The sequence below is a fragment of the Salvia splendens genome, chromosome 11 (assembly GCF_004379255.2).
Source record: "Salvia splendens isolate huo1 chromosome 11, SspV2, whole genome shotgun sequence".
In the NCBI taxonomy this organism is placed as follows: Eukaryota; Viridiplantae; Streptophyta; class Magnoliopsida; order Lamiales; family Lamiaceae; genus Salvia; species Salvia splendens.
Genome location: NC_056042.1, coordinates 15,007,465 through 15,033,695, shown reverse-complemented (window position 1 = coordinate 15,033,695; position 26,231 = coordinate 15,007,465). Strand labels below are relative to the sequence as shown.

Below are 26,231 nucleotides of genomic sequence, written 5' to 3'. Positions count from 1 at the left end.
ACACACTTCATTAAATAAAATAAAATTACAACATAAAATAAAAAATTACATAATTTAAAATACAATTTTATAGAAAATAAAAAAAACTACTCCACCGGCGAATCATCCCCTGAAGGCGGTGGAGGTGCACTGAAGCCACCTGGAGGCGGAATATCAAGTTGTCTTGCCATAAACTCAATTCAGGCAAGATAGGTTTGGTATTGGGGAGGCGTCATACGGGAAGTGTCCGCCATTGTGGCGGTCATGTACATGGACATTAGGAAGTTCGAGGGTGCCCCCGAGCCCGTCTGGCTTGATTCGGCTCGGCCCCTCCTCCCTCTAGCCGCCTTCGCCGCATTTCTCCCATGCGGCCGACGGCGCCCACGGGAGGACCCCCCGGCATCGTCTTTCGTGCCCTCAACCTCCTGCGAGGCAAACTCTTGTGCGGCGCTGCCCGAACCTCCCTCACTAGACGAGTATTGGCCACCCACCTTGTGATTCGTGCGCTTCGAGGTCGAGCCCGAGTTGGACCGGACACCGCCGGCCCACCTTTCCTTGTCTTTGACGACCTCCCAAACATCGACATGTTTGAATTTTTTGCCGGTGTCGTCGAAGTAGACTCGCAAAGCCGACCTCAGAATGTCGGCTCCCGTGGCTCCACTTTGGTAATGAGCCGCTTCACTCTTGTAGATGGCGCAGAATTTTTTGACCTCTCTGTCGACTCGGTCAAAGTGAGCGCGGAGCATCTTAAATGTGCGGCGGCGGGACCCATTCGGCTTAATCTCATGGTAGGCCTCGGTGACCTTTTCCTAGAAGCACTTCTGGGATTGTTGATTCAAGTCGATGGGATCGTACGAGACGCTGATCCAGGCGTTGTACACATCCAGCGTTTCCTTGGGGCTGTACGGATGCCGGCCTAGATCCTCCTCATCCTCCGCCTCCGCCCTGGAGCTTCCACCGCCTCGGCCTCCTTCCGGAGTGGGTTCAGCCGAATAATCCTCTCGAATCTGGGATAATCCCTTCGAATACCTCGGGGCGGAGGGACGAGCGTATGAATCCACATCAAAATGGGGTGGTTGGTACCCCCCCGGCGTCGACAAACCGGAACCAACACCCATGACATTGTACATGGCCCCCCAGTCGCCGAACGCGTTGATGTCAAACCCGCCGGAGCCGCCACCGCCAGAGTTTCCGTCACCGGACATTTTGTGATAAGAGGTTAGATGAAAATTGGAGAGGAAATGGAGATGATTTGGGAAGAATAGATGTGTATTTGTGTGTGAAATGAGGGTGAATTAGGAGTATTTATAGAGTAAAAAAACGGTAATATTAACGGTAATATTACCAATTTTCAATTTTTTATTTTTTGTTTTTATTTTTTTAATTTGAATTTAAAAATGATTTATTGCATCAGCGTGACGATGCTCACTCGCGGGCCGGCGAGTGGGCGTCACGCATGGCGCTGAAGCGTGCCACGTCGCGCTGGCGCGTGGTGAGACGGCTCGCCATTTGTCTCAGCGGGACGCTCGGCGGGCTGGGGACGAGACGGGACGCTACAATGCGTCTCGCCGCCGTCTCGTCCTGGCGTGACGGGTTACTAGCCACCCGCGTAACGCATTGCGGGTGGCCTAACTACTTGCAATTTTACATAACAGAGATAGTATAGCTAATGGTAAGCACAAGGATATCGAACACAGAGAATGCTATTAAAAATTGTCTACCAAATACTAGCCTTGTTTCACTATTTGAAAACACAATTGAGGTTTTGATTAACAGCATATAGAGTTAATTCTCTAAAAAAAACACTCCCTTGTGAATTTTAATGTGAAATTGCTAAATTTGGAGATAGAAAGAAAAAAATATGGATAAAGTTGAAGAGAAAATATAAAAGATTGAGTAATAAATTGGAAGTAACTTTTCACTTTTAGTATTAGATTAATTCCGTGGATAGATGAGACTATTTTTGTTGATGCCTAACTATACATGTTTGTGTAACATGATACTCCCTCCGTCTCACAATAGAAGTCACTCTTATTGTATGCACGGGTTTTAAGAAATGTAAAGAATAATAGGTTGGAAAAGTTAGTAGAATATGAAACTTTTTTTTATATTGGTTTTATAATAAAATGTGAGTGAAGTGAGTTAGTGGAATGTGAGCCTACTAACATTTATGGTAAATATGATCTATGACACTTTTATTGTGGGACGGACCAAAATAGCAAAGTGTAATTGTGGGACGGAGGGAGTATTACAAATTTAAATGAACCTACAAATTATTGATGAACTGCAATATAGTGTAGATCGAACCACAATATTACAACATGAAAAATGTACTTATATACATAAACTCAACTGAAAACCAAGATAGTCAATGCAGTTGTAATTGGTATATTGTATTTTCGTATATGAATGATACATCTAAGAGGAGTAGAATTAATTTGTGAAATTTATGAAACATGTATATATGGTGACGATACTATATGGTTCATTGATTATCTAATGCAGGCAATGAGGAAGTAGGAGTTGGTGTTGAACTTGGGGCATCGGGTGAGTTTCTGCACAAAGGGCATGTGCCATTGAGCTTGAGCCACTCGTCTATGCAGTTGGCATGAAAATAATGATTGCATTCTGGAATGCTTTTCAAAGTCTCTTGTGATTGATAATCAGACAAACAAATGGAACACATGTTGTCGACCGGATTGGGGAGCCGACGGCTTTGCCCTAGCACGGTCTTAGGGTACGACTCTATGGTGGATACGTCCAGCCCCATGTTCGCCCGGAATACTAATTGTCGATCGAATGTTGGTACCGCTAGCTCGCTGTCTATCCGGCGTTGCTGCCTAGCAAGTTTCATCCTTCTACAACCATAACATATTAGTCCAATCAGACATAACAATCCTGGTACTCCGCCACCAATTATAACGGCATATTTCGCACCTCTTGGAAGCCCTACATATCAAAATTTACAGATTTAATTATGTTTTCCGACTAAATATGCATACATACATCAATGCTATACCTATAATTTAAACGCAAATATCTAGTTTGGGATGATTTAGTGGATATTATTACATTTACTACCTATTGCACTTCAAAGTTAAGTAAAACAGAACATTCCTAAAATGAGAACATTGTTTAATATACGCACATTCGAGTCAACTGTCATGCCATCCTTACATACTTTAGTTAGGCAAGAAAGTAAACAAACTCCAAAAATGATTTTCAACAGCATTTTTTATACACACATATATAGAGTCTTAATCCTCTAAAATCGCTGTTAAAATAAGACCATACCAATTTTGTTAATTCATTATTATTAGTTAGTATCACAAAACATATCAGTTCGGTTCGCTGATTCATGATCATTTGTAGGATTTTGTAAATTAAAAACAACATCCGATAAATTTTGAAATGCTAATTAATAATAAATCAGAAAACTAATTGATTCTCATAGTTCTGAATTGATGACGACTTATCGTCATTTGAATGATTTCTTCCTATTCGATGGCAGTCTCTGAAAATTGGAAAATCAAAATGTATTGTTTAGGATTAATTAGTTTGTTTAGCCTTTAGTTTTCTGCCTATATAAGGCATCTCATTGTATTTTTGTAGTCCCCAATTAATAAAAATGTAGTCATTAGAGATTTTTCTCCCCTCTTTTTTATCGGCAGTTTCTCCCCCCTTTTCTCTTTTCAATTCATCTTCTCCGTCAATTCGATTCTCCAATGTTTGTTCATCAATCGATTCTCCAAACTTCACATGGTATCAGAGCGCAAATCGCTGCGCATCTATCGCCTCTGATTACCTCTATCCTATTTTTCTCTTTTGAATCATAGTTAGGGTTTGTTCTTAGAATTCAGTTTTTTTATCGGAGATAATCTGTCATTGTTCTTCCGCAAGTCTCTGGAGATTTCGTCTATTACTTCTCACCGGATTCCGTCTCCTCATCGCCTATGTGCTCCAGATCAGTGATTTCTCTATCTTTTGATCTCAATTGAGTTTTTAATTTTTCTTTCAATTCCGATTGTAATCGGTTCTATTTGCTTCAGATCTCTATGTTTGGTGTAGTATGTTGATGTATGGAGTTGTATGCTCCGTTTTTTTCTCAATCCTTTGTTCATTGGATTTGTATGATCCAAGTTTGTATCCCTCCGATTGTATTCGGTCGAGTGTTTTTCGTTTTGAGAATATGTTTTTCTCAAATTTGTTGTTGAATCTGAATATGTTTTCAGATTTGTCTCTAATTTTCCGATTGTATGTCGGATGTTTGTTTTGTTGTTGACATCGTTCGGTATTTCCTATTGTATGTCGGATGTTTGTTTTGTTGTTCACCGATTGTTTGGTTGGATTTGTATGTTGGATTGTTCGGTTCGGTTTGTGAATGTTTGGGTGAGGAGGAAAGGCTATTTGGTGTTAGTGTGTGTGTTGTTGAATTGGAGATCCTTGTGGAGTGGATTTGGTGGAAGGATGCTTTGTTCACAAACATGGTTGCAACTGCAAACCTTTGTAGTTGTTGATGGTCTTGCGTTGGGTGGGGGATTGGAGGTTAATATTGGTGATTGCAACAATTGGTGAATTTTGGTTGCAAGATTGGAGTTGCATAATCAAATTTCTTGTTGTTTTTTTTTTCATACATAGGAGTTCGAGATACATTCGACAAGCGAACTAGCCCGCCACAGCCCCTCGTGGCTCGAATACTTTAGCTTCCCTCCGACGGGTTCCGGCGTGAACTAGCCAATGTTGGCTCGTAGACTGCACTCCCTCCGACGAGTTCAGCCCCGGTAGACTACCCGCCACCCTCAGACGCGTCCAAGCTCGAAAGCTTGCCAAGCCCCAAGGAAACAACCTTGAATAGGCCCACAGGGAAATTAATCCCAAAGTCGCGCCATCCAGGAGTCGAACTCAAGACCTCCAGGATGGTGCCATATCCTTGGCACCCTTCTCAACCACTTGAGCTAGGGGGCTTGGATGTTGTTGAGCCTTAATTGTTGAAGCCTGGCCATCTGCCTTGGTCCTCTCTCTCTAGCTTTCGGATGAAGGAGGTTGAGCTCTCTCAGCTGAAATATGAAATATGTTTTTGGCTTTGAGGCTGATCTTGCGTTGAAGAAACTGATGAGCAGTCTCTGGAATCTTCTGCTTGCTTTTCTGCAAACATGGCCGGGGATGAAAGACGAGTTAGCTGACATCATTCAGCCCCAAGATTTGAAGGAGCTTTGTTCAGTGCTTGTTGTATATTCAGGAGAGGCTTGCCCGAACTCTGAGGAACAGCTATCCCTGCCCTTTCCATCTCAGCCTCTGTTTGACAAGGCTTTGATAAATGTTGGTGGTGATCTTGCGAAGCTTGAGCCTGGTCGTGTTTTCTACTGAAATCGATGCTCGTCTTGCATATGATTTACTCAAGATGGTTTTTCTCTTGACTTGGAGTTAGAATAAGTTTTAGTTAGCTCTTTTCCTTTTGTATTGATTTTTTGGTCAAGATTGTTGCATTTGATATGCTCCATCTTGAGGGAGGCTGTGAAAATTGGAAAATCAAAATGTATTGTTTAGGATTAATTAGTTTGTTTAGCCTTTAGTTTTCAGCCTATATAAGGCATCTCATTGTATTTTTGTAGTCACCAATTAATAAAAATGTAGTCATTAGAGATTTTTCTCCCCTCTTTTTTATTGGCAGTTTCTCCCCCCTTTTCTCTTATCAATTCATCTTCTCCGTCAATTCGATTCTCCAATGTTTGTTCATCAATTCGATTCTCCAAACTTCACATTTATTAGAAATGGGCCACTCACCTCTTAAAAGGCCTCATAAGTGGGAGGGTTATCCACACTTATATAGATTAGAAGGGATCTTCACCAAGTCGATGTGGTAGAGAATTTAACACGCCCCCTCACGTGTGGGCCGGAAAGGACATCGGTCTTCCATCACGTGGGTAGGCAATGCAAGAGAAACCATCATCGATGTGGGCCGGAAAGGACATCGGTCTTCCACTCGTGAGGTAGATAAGAGATAAAGAGAAAACCATCATCGACTTGGGCCCGCTCTGATACCATATTAGAAATTGACTACTCACCCCTTAAAAGGCCTCATAAGAGGGAGGGTTATCCACACTTATATAGATTAGAAGGGATCTTGACCAAGTCGATGTGGGACAGAATTTAGAGAATTTAACACGTCATTAATTTTCAGTTTTCCATTTCATTTGTCACACTAATGACTTTCATGTCGGCGCACCAACCACAACCACTCGATGATAATAGTGGACGCCTGGATCGCATTTTTTTCACCAATCGTAAAACACGTTCACAATAACCTCAACAGCTTATTTCTGCTCAATAGATTTTGTGTAGTCAAATACAAATATAAGTATCTAACTGAACCTACCCGATTAACTGCAATTTCAATTAGTGTCTGTAGGACATACTGCATTAAAGAGAAAGACATACGTAATTCAGATCAAACTCTAACTAAGAAAGGTGACAAACTACTCAACAATCAAAATGGATTTTGTACGCAACCTATTTTTGCTAGCAACTACTACTTCACATCTGTATTGTAAAGATAGCACATATCTGTTTTTACTTTTTACAATGCCAAAATAATTAATTCAAATCGCTAAAAAAGAGTTCATTAATCCTCTCTCTCTCTTCCTTATCCAATGTGAGAAATAGAGACCGTAAATAGCTTTATTCTCTTATTATGGAGTATAAATATATAATATGATTGTGGTTTCTATAATATGATTGTGGTTTCTTTTATCACTACAATAAAATAATATCTGTATATGCTAATACTAAGTAATAAGAAATCCACTCCACAATTTCTTTTTTGGGATGTCCTATTTTAAATGACATATTTCTAAATATAGAAATATCACTTCACTGGCGGACACACGTACAAATGGGGGAGGGCTTAAGCCCCTACCCAAAAAAAAAATTGGGGATTTTTTCTATTTTGAAAATGATTAAAAGTTTTGAAATTTATCTCTAGCCCTCGCTAAATTCATGATATTAAAGACTAAATCATCAAAAATATAATAGTAAGAGGGTCTGAAATGAATCAAGAAGTAAAAAATTAAGGTGAATAAAATGATGAACAATGGTTTACTTAGATGAATTTGAGGAAGAAGATGACTTGATTACCATTAATATCATAAAATTCCTAGTAAAATGTGGTGGTTTTCTAAAAATTGCCGATTCATTTATTGGATACTAAATTAAATTAAAGTCTATTCGTTTTGATGGAAATATTTGGATTTCTTTAAAAATGTGTTTAGTTAAACTTTCTTTGGACTTAGGGAGTGTACACTAAATTTCAATTTAATCACTTAGTTTTCAATTAGTGAATTCTAATTTTTTGTCTCCTTTATAACTTTTTCCAGAATCATAATCTACAAAATATTATTTTAATTTTCTTTCTAAATAATCGATATAAACACAAATTTTATTTTTTAGTGACTTTAATCCATAAATTAAGTTTTAAGACTTTTTTCTTTTCAACTTAATCATGCAAAAACTTCTTGTATTTTTACTAGTATATTTTTTATTATAAAATAAATATTATATGCTCGTTTACAAAAATAGTCTTTTTTTGTTATATTCACCAAATTTAATATCGTTTCTATTTATAGATAGATTTCCACCAATATTTCTCCCCTCCTATTGTACTTTATCAGTGTTTCTATTTATCTTTTTACGATACCAATAAACATTAAAACTTGTTTCGTCCATAAGATTATTTTTCGTATGAGGGTATATAGTGAAGCCTCTACTAACCAAAATTCATGCGTCTGCCCATGTATCACTTTCTCTACTTTTTCCCTCTCTTACTTTAGTTTCTCTGCTTTACTCATAAAAAACACTACATAAAATTATATGCCGAACAAGAAATGGGCCAGGATGGAGGGAGTATGTATAAAATCGATCCTAAATCAACAATTCAACCAATATTAGGTATGAGTAGGTGAAAAAATCAAGCAACAAACTTACCGGAAGGTCTGGTGCATCCAACTGCAAACCCCGAATCCTCCTTAAAGCCGCATCGGCCGCCCTGGGTCTCGCACCTCCCGCATGCTGGCCTACTCCACCTCAGCTCGAAAACCTCCTCCGGGCCTATCGGCCGCCAATAGAATTCCGAGAAGGTCCACGGCGGCACAGTCACGTTCCCGGCCCTCCGGCAACTCGGTGGCGCCATATCCGCCGGAAAGTCGTCGGCCACCACCACCACCGTGCTATTTTCCGTGCTCACGCAAGGCAGCACGATGTAATAGCCCCCCGCCCCGGCGCTGTCCTCCAACCTCCCGGAGCAATTGAGGATGCCGAACCGGTTCAGGAAGGTCGCGTCGTACGGGGAGCCCGAAACGCTGAAGTTCAGGGCCCGGCCCGGGAGGCAGAAGCCCGGGTCGCCTACGTAGATGGCCGAGGATTGGTAGTCGATGTGCTGGACGATGAAGTCGCCCGCGCGAGGGAGGGTGAGGATTGTTTGGTTCCGAGCGTTGCATCGGAGGGTAAAGCCCGGGTAGCCGCACCGGACCGGCTGCCGGGCGAGCCGGAATGGGAACCTGATTGTGGGGCCGCGGGTCGGGTGGCATGAATCCGGTTTGCAAGGACCGGCGGATTGGGCCGCGGCTTGATTTGTAAAGAGAGAGATGATTATGGTTATGAATATGATTGTGAGGAGGAGTTGTGTTGCTTTTGCCATTTGGTTTTGCGGTTTTTGTGATTTTTGGGTTGTTAATGGAGGAGTTGGGGTGGTTGGAGGAATTTCTATTTGAATGAAATTCACATTCTATCTTACTTATTGGAACAGGATATAATATATTTATTGTTCTTATGTTCAAATTCAGTAGATTTACATCATGATCTTTCACCTCTACAAAGGGAAAACAATATAAATTATATCAGTGTTGTGATAATGTCTGGTTGATTGGAATACTAATTTGTATTAACTATTTTGTTTAATTACATATATTAAGAATCTGCAATCTATACAAACGGTAAATCAATATATGATATGATTAGGTATCGTTATAAAGTAAAACTGTTTTAACCTTACATTCGGAAATTTTATAACAAAATTACTATTATTATTATTATTCCCCCTCCCAAAAAAATAAGGATATTGAGACAACACGAGAATTAATGTATAATTAGTGTTCATGGGCCCCAATAATATAATTTCTAAATAAATTGATGCATATGAGTTTGGAAGAACTTTCTATAAATGAAATGAGATATTTTTATGAAACAGACGAAAAAGGAACGTGTTCTTATTTTTATGGGAGTGAGGAAGCTGCTATCTCCAAGACTCCGTTTCAGATTAGTTCTATAATATACATATTGGTAAAAGGTTTAGTTTTTTTTAAAGACAACTCTTAAGATTCAACGTTTGAGTTTTGTTAAATCTATCATACTATTCTTATAACTTGGAATTATATTTATTTCTGGTGGTCTGACTCTGTCAATAACTATTATAATATGAGTTTTTATGTTGACAAATAATAAGAGTTGTTGAAATCAAAATTTGAAGAGCTTACACATCCATTTTCTTTAAATTACGGTCGTATTCTTCTTTGATATTCAATTGTAGTAGTTACTGTAGTTGACTCTACTGACATATAACGATTTTGTATTATTGTACTAGTCCTTAGTATTTATGTATCTACATGATTTCTAAATGGGTTTTATTTATTTTTATTTTAAACTTTATATTATGCACTCCTTCCGTCCGTCATTATCAATAGGAGTCCATTTGAGTTCGACACAAATTTTAAGAAATACTATAAAAGAAAGTTAGTAAAAAAAATTAATGGAATGTGAGACCCATTTTTATACTTCATCGTCCCATAAAAATATGTGCATTTTTCATTTTCGTCAGTCCCACAAAAATATGTGCATAACATTTTTGGAAAGTTATCCCAATTTATCACCCCTATACTGCTATACATCAACTTATTTACAACTTATATTACCATTAAACACTACTAATAATAAGAGCCCCACTATTCACTAACATTACTTTAACTGCTCTTCTCCCCTGATCAAGGTTCCACTTATGTGGTTAAAGAAGAATAATGAACGTGTTGGATGATATAAGGGAAAGCTAGATAGTCGATTCAGGGTGTAGCCTCCACAAGATAATGGTTTGAGACTTTTGAGCCATCACAAGGATCTATTCTTTTAGAAATGATCAAATGTGCTCCATCAGAGGTATAGGTGATATCAAGATGTCCTCGAGATGATGAGCCACCTCAATCAAATGATCACATCTGTGCGGGACCATGTCCTCGTGATGATGAGCAACCTCAATCAAATTGAGGTTTTGGGAGGGACGATCGATCCCGAGTCCCAAGTCACTATAATCTTTCAAAGTCTACCCCCTAGCTTTCAGCAGTTCAAGCTCAACTTCGATATGAACAAAAGGGACTATACCTTGGCTGAATTGTTGACTGAACTTCAGTCGGCGGAGGATCTCATGATCAAGGCTAAGGCGGTGATGGTTAGTTCGACACATCATTCCTCTGGCCCTAGGCCTGGCGTAGGAAAGAAGAAAGTGTCGAACCAGGTTACCGCTAAGGATGCTAAGGGAAAGAAGAAAAGGAAGGTAAACAAGAAGCAAACTGGAAAGTGCTTCAAGTGTGGATAAAAGGGGCATTGGAAGCTAGACTGTCCTAAAAAGGGCAAGGCTACAAGTATGCACCAAGCTCTAGTAATCGAGTCATGCTTGGCTTCAAGGCATATGTTGAGACGTATCATGGAAAGATTATCAAAAGCCTGCGATCTGATCACAGTGGCGAATACCTTAGTTCCGAGTGTTTGGACTACTTATCGGTAGCGGGAATTGAATCCCAATTGACTGCACCGGGCACGCCCCAGCAGAACGGTGTGGCTAAAAGAAGGAATAGGACCTTGTTAAACATGGTTCGATCGATGATGAGTTATGCACGGCTACCTATTTCGTTTTGGGGACATGTCTTGCTTTCTGCAAGTCATATTTTAGACAACTTACCATCAAAATCCATACTTACTACTTCATATGAGTTGTGGACTGGGCGCAAGTCCAATCTAGAACATCTCAAGATTTGGGGTTGCCCGGCTCATGTATTGGAAAATGATCCAACTAAGCTGGAATCAACAACGAAGGTATGTGTGTTTATAGGATACCCTAGAGGATCGAAAGCTTATGAATTCTATAGTCTCCGAGACAAGAAAGTCATTCTGAGCACTCAAGCGACATTCTTAGAGGAAGACTTTGTAATGGATCATAAACCCAACAGTGAAGTGGCTCTTGACGAGCTAACTTCTGTCACAAGTTCCATTAACCAAAAACCAGTACCAAGTGTACAAACAATTCCCGTAACTTCAACTTCTACTCCAATTGTCGTAGTGCCGCGTCGCAGTAGGAGTGTCTCACATGAACCCTATAGATACATTGGTTTGGGAGAATCTATGGATCACTCTTCGGACAACAATGTACTAGATCTCTGGAACTTTGTAGAGGCGCATGCGGATGTCGATCATTGCGAATGGGTGAAAGCAATGGATTCGGAACTACAATCAATGATAGACAAAGACGTCTACGATTTGTCCGTCCTGCCCGAAGACTGTACTGTCATTGGGAGCAAGTGGATATACAACGTAAGCGTGGACCCGATGGATGAGTTAAAGTCTTTAAGGCAAGACTAGTGGCTAAGGGGTATACCCAAAAGGAAGGTGTCGATTACGACGAGACCTTCTCCCCGGTGGCCATGGTCAAATCAATCCGGATACTTCTGTCTATAGCAGCTTACATGGATTGGGATGTATGGCAGATGGACGTTAAGACTGCGTTCTTGAACGGTAGTCTTGAGGAACCATCTACATAGAACAACCCGAAGGATACACCGTGAAGGGCAAGGAACACATGGTTTGGAATCTTAAGAAAGCCATTTATGGCCTCAAGTAAGCATCTAGATCATGGAACCAGTGTTTCGATCAGACTGTTCATAAGTTCGGATTCGAAAAGTGCTCAAATGAAAATTGCGTCCATAAGAAGGTTGAAAAGGGAAATGTTGTGTTCTTAGTTTTATATGTAGATGACATTCTTCTAATTGGAAACAATAAAAAGATGTTGTCATCAGTACGAACTTGGTTGTCAAACCAATTCGAGATGAAGGATATGGGAGACGCGGGACACATTCTCGGCATCAAGGTTCTTCGGAATCGTGAGAAGAGAACGCTGTGCTTATCTCAGGAACCCTACATCGACATTGTACTTAGTCGCTTTAGCATGCAAGATGCCAAGAAAAGTTTCTTACCTTTTAGACATGGTATCCATCTATCTCAAGAGATAAGTCCCAAGACGCCGTCTGAGATAGAAGAGATGAGAAGGATACCATATGCTTAGGCAGTTGGTAGTCTCATGTATGCTATGCTTTGTACAAGGCCTGATATTTGCTTTGTTGTTGGCATGGTAACGAGATAGCAGTTTAATCCGGGCCAAGGACATTGGACTACCGTAAAGAACATACACAAGTACCTTAAACGGACTAAGGACTATGCTCTAGTTTACAATGCAGCCGAGCTCTGTCCTTTGGGATATACTGACTCAGATTTTCAAGCTGATCAGTCGAGGAAATCTACTTCTGGATATGTGTTCACCCTTAGGAGGTGGAGAGTAATTTGGAAGAGTGTGAAGCAGAAATGCATCGCAGACTCTACCATGGAAGCCGAATATGTGGCCGCTTCGGAGGCTGCAAAGGAGGCAGTATGGCTTAAGAACTTCCTTATGGACTTAGGTGTGGTTATGAATCTGCACAAGAGCATCTATTATACTGAATCGTGCGCGAGGTGAGTCTCGTTTGATAACGTCCTCAAGAGGACCTCGAAACAAGGCTTTATTATTCGGAACCTAGCTAGTTGGAGTTTGATTACTCTATGAATAATAAATAAGCGTTTCTTGCTAAGTCCACTCTTGGAATTAATAAGATATTAATTAATTAAGTTCATAGCAGACACTAATTAATTAATGGACGTTTCTATCTTAAGTGCGGGAAAATAAATGACAAACAAATGGAAACCTGGATTACTTATAATTTCAGATTTGGATGAGCAGTGCAATATTACTTCTGTAGTGGCTGCTCGTAATATTCCAATATAAGCTTGTATTAAATTCTGGGTTCAATTTAATTAGTAAAAAAACTAATTAGAGGAGACCATATCCAAAACCTTCCATAGATCTCTGACTGGGCCCAATATGTGACTTAATATAAATAGGAGAATAAAGGAGATAGAAAACACTTAATTATACTCCAAATTTTCGTCCCCCTCTACTTCCCTATGAGGTACGATTTTTCCTCTCCTCTGTGAGATAAGATTTTGTCTTCTTTATTGAAGTCCTAGAATCCTGGTGAGATCGGCCCACACTGATATCAGCATATAGTCTGGGAACTAGTTAGAAGATCTGTGGTTTAGTACTCAAGATCTTCACGGGGAGAAGGAGCTAGCTATCTTCGAGCTATCTTCGATTCTTTGGAGAATCTTCAAGGTAAATTGACTAATCCGTAGAAAGCATGTTTTAGGTTTGCATTACGCTAAAGCATGATTTAATTCAAGTTATGAGCATGATACATGAGATAATTGCACTAATAGAATTTGTCTAAATAATCTGTTAAATAGATCAGAATTATTATGTAATTGATTTATGTACGCTTCCGCTGCCAACCCCTTCATGTAGGGCCTATGCCAATGTGAAGCAGGGAAATTTGGATCCCAGAGTAATGAAATGCATTTTCTTGGGGTATCAATCTGGGTCTAAAGCTTTGAGGCTGTGGTGCACAATGTGAGTAAAGGGGAAGTTAGTAGAGTAGGGATGTTGTTTTCAATGAGAAACTAATGCTCTATCTGAGTGAAAATAAGAGTTAGTCAGACCTGAAGGTGGAGCCTACAAGCAGTAGTGATCCTGAGGCCTGAGAAAACCCACAAGGAATTCCCTACAACAGACCAAGTCCCAGGAGCTCAGCCCCAGAATGAAGTCAGGTAGAAATCAAAAAGGGTAATTAAATTACTAGCAACGTTCTCTGAATATGAGTCTATTGAATTTGATGAGTCATTGATCGCGCGTATTTGTTGCACTTTATTTTGGATCATTTTGAGCTTAAATTGGATTTAATATACACTTTTGGTATGTTTTGGTGTAGAAAATGAGAAAGTAAATTCGGTTATAACTGAATTTGGGAGATTTCATGTTGGATATAAGAGAGGTTGTTGCCTCATTAGCAACCAACACAATCAACAAGAATGAGAGAGAGAGAGCGGAAGAGAAGAAAAAGAGGAAGTGGGAGCTTGCTAGTTTCATCAAGAGTGATGTGTGTGTGATCTCTTGTAATTTCGTTTTCTTGTTCCCATTTCTGTATTCCGTCGAAAGAGACGTAGGCAAAGTCCTATAGGATCCAGGATCGGAATTAAGCTAACTTTTCCATGTCCACTTTTGTTTGCATTTTAAAAATTTAAAAACTTATTTTTGTTGGATTTTTAGGACGAGTTTGGTTTGCGTAAAATGATGGGAAAGTCACATTTTGGAACTCTTTTTTTAGCTATTTGGTTTCCTTGAAAGTTTAGAGTAAACTATACAAATAGTCTTGGAACAGTTGAGTTAAGCCGTTACAGTGTCTATGAATTAATATAATGGAAAGTCATGGATATAGAGGAATAATAAATGGTTCATCATAGTTTTTGGCACAATGATTCCAAAATGCAAGGAAATGTAGATGAGTCGGTGGATTATTTGTGAAAAATCTTGGCTATGTAATGAAGAATATTGAGAGTAGTGGTTAGAATGCAAGCTGTGAGATTGATGTACCAGGCAAGGAATGGGCTTATCACGGGATGTATGCCGATGCTGTAAGCCTTTATTAGTACGCGAAACATAGTATGCGGACTCTTTAAGAACCCTGTATGAGATCTTGTGTTAGTATGTATTGTGTGTTCAGGAATAAGGATTCTGAAATGGGGATTGGTTTCTTACATTCTGTAGCTGCTGGAAATGCATCGAATATTGAAGTCACACTCTTGAATATAGCCTGATTTTCAGTGAATAATAATAGCACTCACAAGTAAGAAATCAATCGTCACATGTACACCTCTGTGTTAAAAGGATATTATCCATCCATTCTTTCCACATGTTTTGGTAAGAACATCCAGTTTTTTTAAAAACTAGCCTTGCATTTTGGAAAGAAAAAAAATTCCATATGTGTAAAATTTCTTCTAGCGAAATTACATCACATATGTGCAAAGATATTTCTAAAAAATGACTAAAAATGTAGTTCTTAATGGTTAATGTACACAAAAATGCCCTCAAGTAAAAAAATATCAAAGAGGCAAAAAAGTCTAAAAATAGTGCAATTGTCCATCCAGCGGTACTATATCAATATCCATAGACATACACATCCGGTGATATTATTAGGGAGTGTTTGGTAAGCTATATTACTTATCGTGATAACTCAAAGTGAGATGATTTATCTTAAGTTTGTAAGATAACACATTTTTATCTTATTATTTGGTAGCCTAAGATAAGAAAGGAGATAATTTGGTTACAGGTGTGAAAAGACATGTACGCCCTTCTAATATTTATTTTTATTAATTGAATTACTTATAACATGATTAATGATTTTAGCATAAGAAAAAATTTAATAATATAAATAGTAGTATAAAATAAATAATAGTAGTAGAGAGAGGGATACGAGTAGCAGGAGAGAGAAAGAAGTGGGGTGGGTGAGACAGAGAGAGGGCGTGTTCGTTGTGTGGGGGTAGGCATAGCAGGTGGGGGGTGTTTGTTTTTGGGGGGGCGTTGAGCAGGTAGAGAGAGAGGGGGAATAGATTATTAAAATTTGAAGGAGGGCTACTAAAGTTAAAAGCATAAATTTAAAGAGATACACAATCACACCTTTTTTGCATGATTATTTATCCAAATGAGATAACTATTTTGTGCTGCTTTGATCGGGCCGACTATTTAACACTGGCCACACTTATATTTTATCTAGGCTACCAAACATCCATTTAAAGCCGATAACTTAACTATCTTGCCTTATCTATCCTTACCAAACACCCCCTTAAAGAATAGGGACCGCGGATGATATTAGTGCTTAATGCTCAATGACAAAAGATGTAGTTCTCTCCATGGAGAAAAGAAGAAACTGTACCGTGCCTAATGACAAATACGCTAACTCTTTCATTTTTACAATGAATCTTGTGTATTGTGTTTATGAATGTTATTCGAAAAGATAGATTTTAGTACCAGTGCCACAACTCCTAGTTTGATAGGTGATTCAATGAGAACTTGAGCTTTCCTGCAGGTGTTTATGAAAAATGTTATTTATGTTTCTATGTTAACATTATAAAGGAGATGGTAAAGAATTGAGCTAAGATACTTGATAAGTAGTTTATCATCATTCACTAATAGTGAGAAACAGCTGCTTCCTCTAGTAAAAGGGACCTCCATCTTTTTCCAGTCTGCAATCAGATTGAAAAATGTTTGGGACTTGATAAGCATCACTAAACAATAATGAATGAACATGTTAGAAAAGATACCCAAGTGCCAATTGAAAGCAACTGTATAGTCGTTCCCTTCGCATACGAGCTCCACGTTAAATCTCATGTTTCTGTGATCACCCATGCAAGTGGTAAGCTGTTCGAGGAAATGCATCACTTCCTGAATTCAGCATGCAAGAGAAAAGTGGTTAGGAAGAAATGAACAAGTCGCGTTATGTCTTATAGGAAAACAGACTCGACCTTTTTCCCTTGGAACGGTTTAGCGAAAAAATAGTCCCGGAAGCAACAATCATCAGCTATCAACGCTTCCAGTTTCGTCAAGTTCTTTTGATTAATGGAAGAGTAGAACTCCATAATTGTTCGAGCTGCAGGAGAAAGTGAACTAGTGTCGGAGGTAGGACTGCTTGTTGGAACCACAAATAGGTCATATGGCTTTCTCCTTGTAGGCTTAAGTGGTTGAACTGGGCTTGATTTTCTCAGTGGGATGTTACAAATGAAATGGTTTGATGTTCCTTTTGTTGGTATAAACTGCACAGAAATGGAAGTGTTGAATCCTATGGCAGATGCCATTGTAGAAGATTGCTATCTGATTTAGGTGAGAATAGTATTTTTGCATTGATGCAATGAGACATACTATTATTTGTGGAATACAAAAACATGTTAAGTTGCTTTGTAGTTGGAAAAGGAATACCCTTTTAGTTGGCTTGATTAAGATGTCCATGCCTTGAATTGCAAACTAGGAATTGCCTCTAGCGAATCAATATATAGGAATTTATCAGTTTGGTTTGTTTTTATAATAATTCTTGAGTTTCATTTCATATATAAATATATTGGATTTTGAAAGAAGATGAACAAATATAGAACCAGAAAGAGGGAGACAAATTAGTCCTCGGCTAGTATTTACCACAGAAACAAACATTCGATAAATTATTACAACACTGTACAGTTGACCACATCATGTTCATGTACAAATAAAAGAAAGATTAATAATTTGAGAATCAGTCTTCTTCATCCTCCTCCTCGTCATCATCGTCTCCATCAAGTCCCATATCTTCTCCGATGCCGTCCAGCAATGCAGCGGCATCAACCCCCAACTCCGACAGCCTCGCGCTAAGCTTCTCCACCTTGCTCTGCTCTTGCCCAAGACAGACCAGCAAGTCATTCAATTCAGCTTCGCTCTCCCTCTGGGCTTCTTCCCTTGCTTCAGCTTTTATAGCCTCGATGTCAGCAGAGGCAGGGACTGATCCACCACTCTTCAATGCTTTGACTTCACGTTCTAGTTGAAAATTAACCTCTTCAAGGCTATTATATGCGGCAGACAAACTTTTTAGATCAGATTCCATTTTACTCGCGGCACTTTGGTGCATTGATGCTTCAGCTTCAATTCTGCTTTTCTCTGCTTTGAGGGCTTCTAATCTTTGGGATGTCTCATGAAGATCACGACGCAGAGTTTCAACTTGAACTCTTTCTGAACCAGCACTAACTTTACGTTCGAGTTGGGACGGTTCACTCCCCCCCACTCTTGCCAGGTCCTCAGCCAGAGTAGCATTCCGACTCAAAAGTTCCTTCAGAAGATTTATATCCAAAGAATGTAAGATAAAATGCAAAAAGAGTAGTTCCTCAGAAATGGGACCTCAAGTTGATCATATGATGAGCAAAAGGTAGAACTTGCACAAACAGTTGACGGTTAAATTTGATAAAACTAATTTACTAATAACCTTCCTATATTAGCAGCAATACACGAAATATAGAATTTTCATTACTAGTTCAATGGAAGTACCTGTATTTCAAGGCATTGCTTCTCCACAAATCTTTTTAGACGTTGGATATACTCCTCGTCAATTTCCCCAGATTTCTGTTCAAGTTCTGCTGGTACCACAGCAACTTGGGTCTTTGGGTGACTATATATTTCCACAATTTGCTCTCTGATCTTAGCATCTAATCTCTTCACAAAGTCAACAAACTGTGAATCAAAGACCATTGCAAGCATCGAATAGTCATCACTGTTAGGATCAATGCTGTCATCTTCTTCAACATTCTCAATCTCAGACATGCTAGCAGCATTTGACCTACTCAATGGCTTGCGAGTCAGAGATGGTTTTGCAGATGTGAAAAGCGAGCTGTTCTGCATTTCATTGAACTTGGAAAAGTATGATGTGAGACCGATTTTTTGACTTACGGCATCTACAATGCTAAAAGCATTCTTTCCATTGTCAATCGTTTTATTGTATGATATACACTCTCCTAAGAGTACAGCAGCCAATCCTCTTACACATACAGTCGCAGTTTGATCGGACGTTAACTCCAACAGATATGTTAGATGGGGATGTGAATTGAGGAAGCACTCAACAGCAGGTGGACAGTCGAAGAGCCAAATAATTAGCAATTTCAAGATAACTGGATAACTATACACAGATCCAAATGTGCTAGCTTTTCCATCTTCACTTTTCTTGGACGACACAAGTGCCAGGTACTTCACCAAACGGTGCATCAAAGGCTCCGCACCTCCCAATGATCGCGTAGGAGCTTCAAGTTCAACTTGAAGAACCTGCATCACCCCATTGTCAGTCAGACTGAGTCTCTATGGCTCTTGGATAGAACGAGCAACTCTTAGAGAACAAGGATATATGAATATTTATGTTGAAAAAAGAAATACACACATGTACATGAAATGAAATTTCATACCGTCTCCTTGCACTGGATATTATCCTTCAAAAGATGAGATAGGACACTTGCAGCTCTGCAGCAAATCTGTACAAATCGGGGAGATGATATGACAATGGATACTTGATGAAATTAAATCAACATCACCAAACAGTAAAACCTCTTTCACATTGTATCCTTGATTTTACAGATAGTGAATTACCACAACTATATAGAAGGTGCCTGACTATATCAAAATTTTGGAGACGAAAAGCAAAACTCAAAATCAGATTTTTCCCGTGCAATGAAATGTCTGACCAAGTCAGATAAAATTCAGTATCCTAATTCCTAAGGATCACAGAATTTACTGGTTGCAGAAAGAAAACAAATAAAGGACAAATCAGATATTCCTATGCAATGAAATGGCAAATATTCCCTAATTCAAAATTCATAAAAATACAATGGGGCAGATAGATAATCAATCCAGCTCAAGAGGACATATTTTTCTAAATGCTTTCTGATACGGATAACGGATGGAAGATTTGCAAACGCGGGGATCGGGGAATTGTTTGCCCAAGCAACAACGTGGAGGATGAAGAGACCTAGCGGGTAGAGAAGGGTCCAGAAGCAGCAATCTCGGCACTTGTTATAGTTGTTATTTCAGTTCCTTTCATTAGTTTGTTATAGTTGTTATTTCAGCTCCTAATTTATTGTGCTTGATCGTCTATAAATAGCGAGATAGATAGAAGGGAGGTATCTCGGAGAGATCAGTTTATAGGACGACTCAGTCGTAGGCTTCCTACGCGAGGATTTATTATCCTTGTGTTATGTTCTTGTCTTCTATTTGAAAGGGCAAAACTCTCGGCACTTTATTGAATAGAAGACAAGAACATAAACACAAGGAAAATAAATCCTCGGGCAGGAGGCCTACGCTGAGTCATCCTATAAATTGATCTCTCCAAGATACCTCTACCTTCTATCTATCTCGCTATCTATAGACGATCAAGCACAATATATTAGGAGCTGAAATGATAACTATAACAAACTAATGAAAGATAGGAACTGAAATAACAACTACAACAAATGCCGAGATTACTGCTTCCGGATCCTTCTCTACCCACTGTCTCTTCGTCCTCCACGTCGTTGCTTGGCCAAACAATTCCCCGATCCCCGCACATGTAAATCTTCCATCCGTTATCCGTATCAGTTTCCCATAAAGGAGCAATTCACATGAAATCTCTAGCATTACCTCAACGTCATCATCACTTTCACTAGATGTCAGGCCATGCAGTAGCATGCTGCAAAATTAAGTAATATCAGATATTTAATCAACAGCTAAAAGGTTAGAATAGATAGACATCTGAAAAAAAATATAACCTCCCGAATGATGCATTAACATCCTCCTCAAAGGGAGAACGAACTGTTGAGCTTGATTGAGGATGTAAGCTTGAAACAAGCATTGATTGGCCATCAGGATTTTTCTATTCCAAGTTGGAAGATAACAAGGACAAAATGACTCATATTAGAAAAATAAAATATGAGAGTGCATACAAAAAAGAGTAATAAAACAGTTCGAAAATTGGCATCTTACATGCGTTGATATTAGAATTTACCAAATTTAGGAAACATAGAGTTGTTGATAAAATATGGATAACTTAAGTAATCCAACATTTATGTCTACTTGCTCAACAATAATATAGCTGGATAAGACTAATAATACAAACCTCACAGAAGTTCTTAAGAACATAGTCAGCTGCAACGAACTCTTGTGTGCTAGAAGCACGCAAGATAATTCTAAGGATAGAATTTAATGCAGGCTCAACTTGTGGCTCCTCTCCAAGTAATTTACTTGCAAGGACATCACGATTTTTTGCATGATCAATCACCAGATCTGCAATGCATCTGAGTGCCTGAAATGGTTATAGCACTCCAAATGAAAATATGCACTTCAAGAAAATTACGAATACCATGCACTCTTAGAAATTCCAACATTTTGTGATGTCAACCAACTTTTAGCTACTGGTTCACCAAAGGAAGCATGTAGAATTGTGGGGAAAAACTCATTCTTTACTCAAAGTAGAGTCAAATTGTGGTTATACAATATTGTATCTGATGTAGAGTAAAGGGGATTCACACCAAAATAGAAGCTCATGCAGGATTACAAGTGAATAAACAATACCCGAATAAATACGAAGCAATCATCATAATTCTCTTCTGCCCAAGGGCCAGGTACCATGATTAGATCAAGAATAATACCCTAGACAACTTCTTTAAGAAGAACCCTCCACGAAAGGGTTCCACTGCCAAAGTAACAATTAAATCGCAAAACTAACTAAATACATAGTAAAATAACTAATCATAACATAGAATGAGCCAGTCAGGTGCGGGCAATGCGGGCCTCCCTCTCCTCACATATATTCTGCTTGTAACTTATGAGGTGTGCATTGCTTCCGGAGAAAACCATAAGATATAGAGTAAAATGTCAACCACTTATTATTTAATCGAAGTAATACGTAATTGTCTTTGGATCTTATCTACCCTTCTTACTCATTCTGATTTGATTAATCATAATAGTATTCTCTGATATATGTCGTTTGACCTCTGAAAAGTTTCTTACTTCAGACATTTCAACTTGTTTTTGTTGCAGGAAAAACTCGAAATACGCCTAATGAAATTTTCTATAGTTTGAACCACTGTGATGGCTCCTAGTAAAACTCATAGATATATTCTAAAAGAAATTAAAACAAAAAAGAGGATGTTTACATTAAAATCCATTTACATCAGCGTTTATAAAACATATAACTGTTCTCAATAAAACAACATTGCAGAGAAATGACAGAGCACTGGATAAAGAATGGACTCAGAGTATGAGAAATAATTCATTCATAAGGAATGGCTATCTCACCATACAACGAAGAGCAACAGGAGCCCATTGACTCTCTACGCCAAGCATCAAAAGATAGTCCAACACTTTTTTCTGAAAGTAGAGAAAAAGGTTATCAGTAGATATGCGAGACTAAAACTAGTTCAAATAAGATTAGGTAGAATCTGCCAGATTCATAATGTAAAATTTTAAACAACGAACTCAAACCTGCACCAAGACAGTCCTATTTGTCAACCCGTTGGAGTCTCTTCCAGTATCAGTTTGTAGATCAGCATTTACCAACAAAGTTATCGTATCCAATACACTGAGTAGATTGATAGTCTATTGGCAATGAGTAGAATGCAAGAGAAAGTTAGAATGAGCGCTTAAGCAACCTCATTTGCTGGAAATAGAAAATATGAGCCAGCTGGCAGTAAGAAAAGAATTAACCTTTTGCTGTGTGAACTTATACGTGGTACCTCTGAGCTTCAAGATTGATACCAGTGGATCAAAGCCAATTGTCTCCCTAAGCAATACCTATAGCACAATTCAATCACCTTAGAAGCAGTAAGAAAATTCATATAGCTGTATATAGAATCGTATGAGAAAGGTGAATTATAATTGGGCAGAACCTGATTTGAGGTGTTATTTCGAAGAAGATTGTTTAACAGTTCCAGACAGTCCTGTTTGCAAGATCAAAGACCAGATTGATTACATATTCTCTTATAAATACAATGTTATCTAACAAAAAACAGGTCGCAACACACAGATAAAATTTACTAGATTGTCAAAAACTTTACTCCCTCCGTCCCACTCAAGACGTCCATATTCTTGAGTGGCACAAGATTTTAGGAGGAATTGTTAGGTAGAATAAGTAGAGAGAAAAATATAGTTGAATATTTAATGAGGAGAAAGGTGAGAGAGATTTATTTTCAAATATAGAAAGTGGACATCTTAAATGGGACAAACTAAAAAAGAAAGGTGGACATCTTGAATGGGACGGAAGGAGTATATAGTTAACTACAAATACTTAATTGAAAATCATAAAAGATATACAAACAATCAGTAATAAGTGTGCTGAACACCTGTACTACAACCCCTCCTTCAGAACCACCTTCCTCAATTATGATACTAAATATCTTCTCAAAAGCGCCTTCAAAGACCAGAATCTTTTGAATCTCCTGGATTTCAAATGTCACAATGAATGCCAGAAATAAGAATTAGAGAGAGAGAAAGTGACTTATAACAATGATATATATTATGGATTTTAATATAGAAACAAACTTGCCTCAGCCTCACGGGTCAAGTATGTTAGAAGCAGCAAAGCCTCATTGCGTATAACCTTCAAATACACAGACGGGTGCAATTAGATATCATTCTGAATGGTGAATAACAAATAGGTTTCAATCCAGTAAAAATATACCTCACGATCCATGAGCATATCCACAAGCCTTGTTATACCACGGGGAATGGTTAGAATAGCTTCCTGCAGCCTATGGAAATATCCAACAGCATGCTCTTAGACTAGCTTGAGAGGATCAATGTCTTTTCATGAACAAAAAAGAAATAAAATACCTAGTTGGAGACTTTGTTAGAAGCGCTGTCAACAACTGCAATGTGTAATATCGTATATAGAAATCCTCCTCAGACTGCAAAAGTGTCAAATTAGTCATTGATGATAAGATACAAGTTCAATGTAAAAAGCACTCTTACCAGAAGAGACAGTAGAAGAGAGATGTTTTCTACTTCCCTAGAAAGTAGGTCACTGTTCATCAAAGCTGGCTGAACCTCATTCTTCGACAATTTTGGATGCTGAGTAGGACTTACAGCACTTACAAGAGTTTCGATAGCCGCCCGTAACTTCATAAATACAGTACCGAATCAGGATAAATAATAAATTTAAATCCAGTACGAAAGTGGATACTCAATCGATAATACACAATGCAGAAATAGTCTATCCTTTTATTTTCGTTCGTCCACCAAAATTAGTCTCATACTAAAAATGAAAAGTTACTCCCAATTTATTACTCATTTTTCATCTCTCTCATACTTTATCCACATTTTCTTTCTCTCTCCTACTTTACCTACTTCATATCTTTCTCTCACATACTTTACCAATTTCACATTAAAACCTGCGTCGTCCACAAATGGGACTATTTTCAGTGGACGGAGGGAGTATCAGCTAATGGCTAGGGACAGTATCTATTGGCCATAGAAGTTAACATAAAAACATTATGGACAGAATATCATATTAGAGTCCACAGCCACTCCATTACACATGAGGTACTTAAAAAATCTGAGAATGGTGTCAAAAACTGCCACGAATCAGTTGAAGACATTGCAAATACTGCTTTTAAGAGCTACTCGTACACGATTATAAGGCCAAATTTGACCGGGCACGGGTTTTAAGAAATGTAACAGAAAGGGAATGAAAAAAGATAGTGGAAGGTGTATCATACTTTTATATATTGGTTTTATAATAAAATGTGAGTGAGATAAAGTTAGTGGATTGTGGGCTCCATTACCAAAAGCATTAAAAAGCAAATGGGAAATTTATTGGTGGACGGAAATGGCAAAATGGGACGTTTATTGGTGGGCGGAGGGAGTAATATGTAGTTGTCAAGCCTTTGGTTCAAGAACAGATATGTATCCACGTCCTATTCAAATAATAAATGCATGTTCAAATTGAGTATAATGGATAATTGCCAACAATTGATATATTTTACAGAATGTAACACTAAATACTAGGTAACAAAGTGATGAATTTAGAAAAACTCAAGTCAAGGGGCAAAGAGTTCAGACCATTTCTACATCATCACGCTCCTCCTTTAAGACACTCAACAGTACCGGAAAGCCTGCACTAAAATTGAGCTTAGGGCATAAATCCCATTTTACATGATAAAGCATAGAATCAGAGGGCTAGCTGTTCCATTAAGAAAAAATGAACTAACCCATTGCACCAAAAGCTAATTGTGCAGCATAACTTTCTGCCACAATAGACTGAAGTTCAGCCATAGCATTCCTCCTGTCGTCAGCTAGTGTGCCATTGCTAATGCGATCAAGCAAGCGCTCCACATAGCTGTCAATAAAAATGGCCATGAAAAAATTAAATTTGCGAAGCGGCCAAACAAAACAAGACAAACTTCAAACTGCTCAACCAAACGGTACATAATAAAGAGAGCACAGATAGAAAAAAAAACATCTATTTTATTTTCCTCATCAAATGATCTCTGATCAGTCTAATTTGATTATTGAGGTGGCAATTGGAGAACATAAACGCCAATCCGGCTAAAAAAGCAGAATAAAAGAAACCCCAATCTTAAGGGGAGGCATTCAGTATGAAGTTGAGCAGAAAACGAGAAAGACAGGATCCATCAATGTTACTCAGATTGTAAAGCAGTTATTAGCATATTCAGTGGGACATACAGTACATCACATACACATTATGAATAAAATCACCTGTCATCATCCGAAGTCGAATTATCATTCCCAAAAACGCGCCCCACCACACCCTGCAGCAACATTCAAATGCAGATAATAGCACCCAAAACTCTAAATTAGTTAAGCAAAAAAAAAACCCTAAGTTAGTTTTAAAAGATCGTAGACAGAGAGTAAATAGGGGTTAACAGTAGATTAGTCGACTATAAAACAAAACATTACCTGATACTTCGATACAAAATCCATCCTGCCCTCCCCGAACGAATCGAAGCTTCCCGAGCTCCAAGCAATGCACTGCACAAACCGAATATTCCAATTGCACAAGTCAAAGGTTTTGATCGCAACATTAAGAGAGATGTTTGAAAAAACTTCCAATTTGGAAACAGAATGGCATCAATTCACGAATGTATACCGAGAATTTAAGAAGAGAAGCAAACACGTGAAGACCGGAGAAAAGCCCCAACTTGAGAAGTAGGAGAATGAAAGAGATAGAGATCGTCGGAGAGAGAAGGGGATGGTATATAAATGGGTCGGGTCAAGAAAATCAATTTGGGTTGGGCTGAGAGCTTGACACAAAATCTGGACTTATAGTGTCACGTCTGGTTTAATTACTTTTAATTTACTCCATCCTTCCCAACTATCCCATGCATGTATAAAAGCCCCTTGTTGAAAAAATAATCGACATTAAAAACTTCCGGTGGCAAGCACATCTCCACATCACTGCAAGATTTGGCGATCTTTAGTATTATGTTGCGTTGAAGATAGGCCCCTAGGAGATGGCATGTATACA

At 38.6% G+C, this 26,231-nt stretch overlaps 3 protein-coding genes and 1 long non-coding RNA gene across 6 annotated transcripts; 1 reads left to right on the top strand and 3 right to left on the bottom strand.

The window, feature by feature from the left end:
- Positions 1 to 2,332: 2,332 nt before the first annotated feature.
- LOC121755975 (putative RING-H2 finger protein ATL21B) lies at positions 2,333 to 8,749 on the bottom strand. Its single transcript, XM_042151428.1, has 2 exons — positions 7,960 to 8,749; positions 2,333 to 2,928 (listed from the first exon to the last, which is right to left on the bottom strand). Exons 1-2 carry the CDS (start codon positions 8,669 to 8,671, stop codon positions 2,465 to 2,467), a joined length of 1,176 nt encoding a protein of 391 aa, XP_042007362.1. The 5' UTR covers positions 8,672 to 8,749; the 3' UTR covers positions 2,333 to 2,464.
- Positions 3,274 to 5,625, top strand: LOC121755976. Its single transcript, XR_006040887.1, has 2 exons — positions 3,274 to 4,524; positions 4,618 to 5,625. It is a non-coding gene; the product is annotated as an uncharacterized LOC121755976 (long non-coding RNA).
- Positions 8,750 to 14,560: 5,811 nt separating the features above from the next.
- Positions 14,561 to 17,124, bottom strand: LOC121754971. 2 transcript variants are annotated; one of them, XM_042150256.1, is made up of 6 exons: positions 16,738 to 17,124; positions 16,537 to 16,657; positions 16,377 to 16,458; positions 16,244 to 16,295; positions 14,975 to 15,029; positions 14,561 to 14,900 (listed from the first exon to the last, which is right to left on the bottom strand). In XM_042150256.1, the coding sequence occupies exons 1-6, from the start codon at positions 17,065 to 17,067 to the stop codon at positions 14,731 to 14,733; spliced, it is 810 nt and encodes a 269-aa protein (XP_042006190.1). In that variant the 5' UTR covers positions 17,068 to 17,124; the 3' UTR covers positions 14,561 to 14,730. The 2 variants fall into 2 exon arrangements, with proteins under 2 accessions (XP_042006190.1, XP_042006191.1); XM_042150257.1 differs by lacking the exon at positions 14,561 to 14,900 and having other exon boundaries at positions 15,016 to 15,091.
- A 233-nt stretch (positions 17,125 to 17,357) lies between these two features.
- LOC121755642 (golgin candidate 6-like) lies at positions 17,358 to 25,987 on the bottom strand. Of its 2 annotated transcripts, XM_042150966.1 has the most exons (20): positions 25,854 to 25,987; positions 25,664 to 25,735; positions 25,463 to 25,515; positions 24,955 to 25,082; positions 24,806 to 24,858; positions 23,717 to 23,863; positions 23,579 to 23,652; positions 23,427 to 23,496; positions 23,292 to 23,345; positions 23,089 to 23,184; positions 22,636 to 22,686; positions 22,454 to 22,540; positions 22,232 to 22,345; positions 22,046 to 22,117; positions 20,865 to 21,050; positions 20,518 to 20,621; positions 20,390 to 20,438; positions 19,183 to 19,248; positions 18,278 to 19,045; positions 17,358 to 18,062 (listed from the first exon to the last, which is right to left on the bottom strand). In XM_042150966.1, the coding sequence occupies exons 2-20, from the start codon at positions 25,685 to 25,687 to the stop codon at positions 17,496 to 17,498; spliced, it is 2,763 nt and encodes a 920-aa protein (XP_042006900.1). In that variant the 5' UTR covers positions 25,688 to 25,735; positions 25,854 to 25,987; the 3' UTR covers positions 17,358 to 17,495. The 2 variants fall into 2 exon arrangements, with proteins under 2 accessions (XP_042006900.1, XP_042006901.1); XM_042150967.1 differs by lacking the exons at positions 25,463 to 25,515; positions 25,664 to 25,735; positions 25,854 to 25,987 and having other exon boundaries at positions 24,806 to 24,863; positions 24,955 to 25,088.
- Between the last annotated feature and the right edge of the window lie 244 nt (positions 25,988 to 26,231).